Genomic DNA, 1,232 nt, shown 5'->3' with positions numbered 1-1,232 from the left:
AGCGGCTCTGTCGTGGCCGTGGCCTCCCAGGGCTTCATCGCCGTTTTCCTGGCCAGCGGGTCGCAGCTGCGCCACGCTAACTGCAGCAGCAGCAGCAGCAGCAGCAGCAGCTCCTGCAACAGGGCTGGCGCTCGTTCTAGGGCCCACGAAGCTGCTTCTCCATCCAGGTCCTCTCCAGCCCATGGAGCCTGCAGCAGCCGGAGTCCGAGCCCGGGTGTACGTACACCTGGGATACAAGAAGCAGCAGCAGCAGCAGCAGCAGCAGCAGCAGCAGAAGCAGCGGGGGGGCGCCCGCAACGAGCAGCAACACGGCGGGCCCGTGCTGCAGTATCTGCAACTCTTTCTGGAGAGCTTTCAACAGACCCGGAGGGCCCCAGCGGCTCAGATGAGGGGGCCCCCAGGGCCCCCAAGGGGGCCCCCAAGGGGGCCCCCAAAGGGCTTTCCAAGGGGGCCCCTAAGGGGGCCCCCAAGGGGGCCCCCAGGGCCCCCAGGGGGGGCCCCAGGGCCCAGCGGGGCAGGGGTGGCCCCCCTCATAAGGGGAGGGGGCCCCCAGGGGACAGCGGAGACAGCGAAAAAGAAAAAGAAAAAGAAACAGAAGCTGAGGACTCGGAGGCAGTAGAGAAGCAGCAAAAGCTGCCAGCGAAGAAGAAGACAGGGCGAGCAGCAGCAGCAGCAGCAGCAGCAGCAGCAGCAGGGGGGAAGAAGGGGAGCCGCAGCAGCAGCCGCGCAAAGGCTTCAGCCAAAAGAAAAGGACAAAAGAGACAAACAAAAGACAAAGGAGACACTTCGCCTTCTTCTGCGAGTTTTGTTGCTTCGGAGTCCGCCAGCAGCAGCTCCAGCTCAGTCAGCCTCGTCAGCAGCAGCAGCAGCAGCAGCAGCAGCAGCAGCGGCAGCAACGCCGGCAGCGACGCCGAAGCTTCTGACTCTGGAGGTGGCACTGACACGGGAAAAGGCAAGAAGAAAAAGAAGAATGCAAAGCAGCAGCCCAAAAAAGACAGGAGCGCTGCTGCTGCTGCTGCTGCTGCTGGTTGGAACGAGACAGCAGCAAAGGAATTTGCTGCAGCAGCAGAACATCAGCAGCAAAAGTGGCGACGAGCTGCCGATGCTGCCCGCGAAGCAGTATATGCAAAGAGGGCCTCTGCTGCTGCTGGACTCGTGCAGCCGTTGCTGCTGATGGTCTTAACTGTCCCTCAAACAAACGCCAGCAGCAGCAGCAGCAGCAGCAGCAGCAG

General features: G+C 62.7%; 1 protein-coding gene across 1 annotated transcript in view; it reads left to right on the top strand.

Moving 5' to 3' along the window:
- ETH_00033330 (uncharacterized protein) overlaps positions 1-1,232 on the top strand; it is a gene marked incomplete at both ends in the record, with an annotated part of 3,367 nt that overhangs the window by 1,813 nt on the left and 322 nt on the right. The window contains one exon of the mRNA XM_013377847.1: positions 31-1,185. Coding sequence (XP_013233301.1) covers positions 31-1,185 — 1,155 coding nt within the window. The remainder of the gene's footprint in view (positions 1-30; positions 1,186-1,232) is intronic.

Source organism: Eimeria tenella, genomic scaffold (genome assembly GCF_000499545.2).
Source record: "Eimeria tenella Houghton genomic scaffold, Eth_scaff64, whole genome shotgun sequence".
In the NCBI taxonomy this organism is placed as follows: Eukaryota; Apicomplexa; class Conoidasida; order Eucoccidiorida; family Eimeriidae; genus Eimeria; species Eimeria tenella.
The sequence above is the reverse complement of the archived record's forward strand: the minus strand, read 5'-3'. Positions and strand labels throughout refer to the sequence as shown.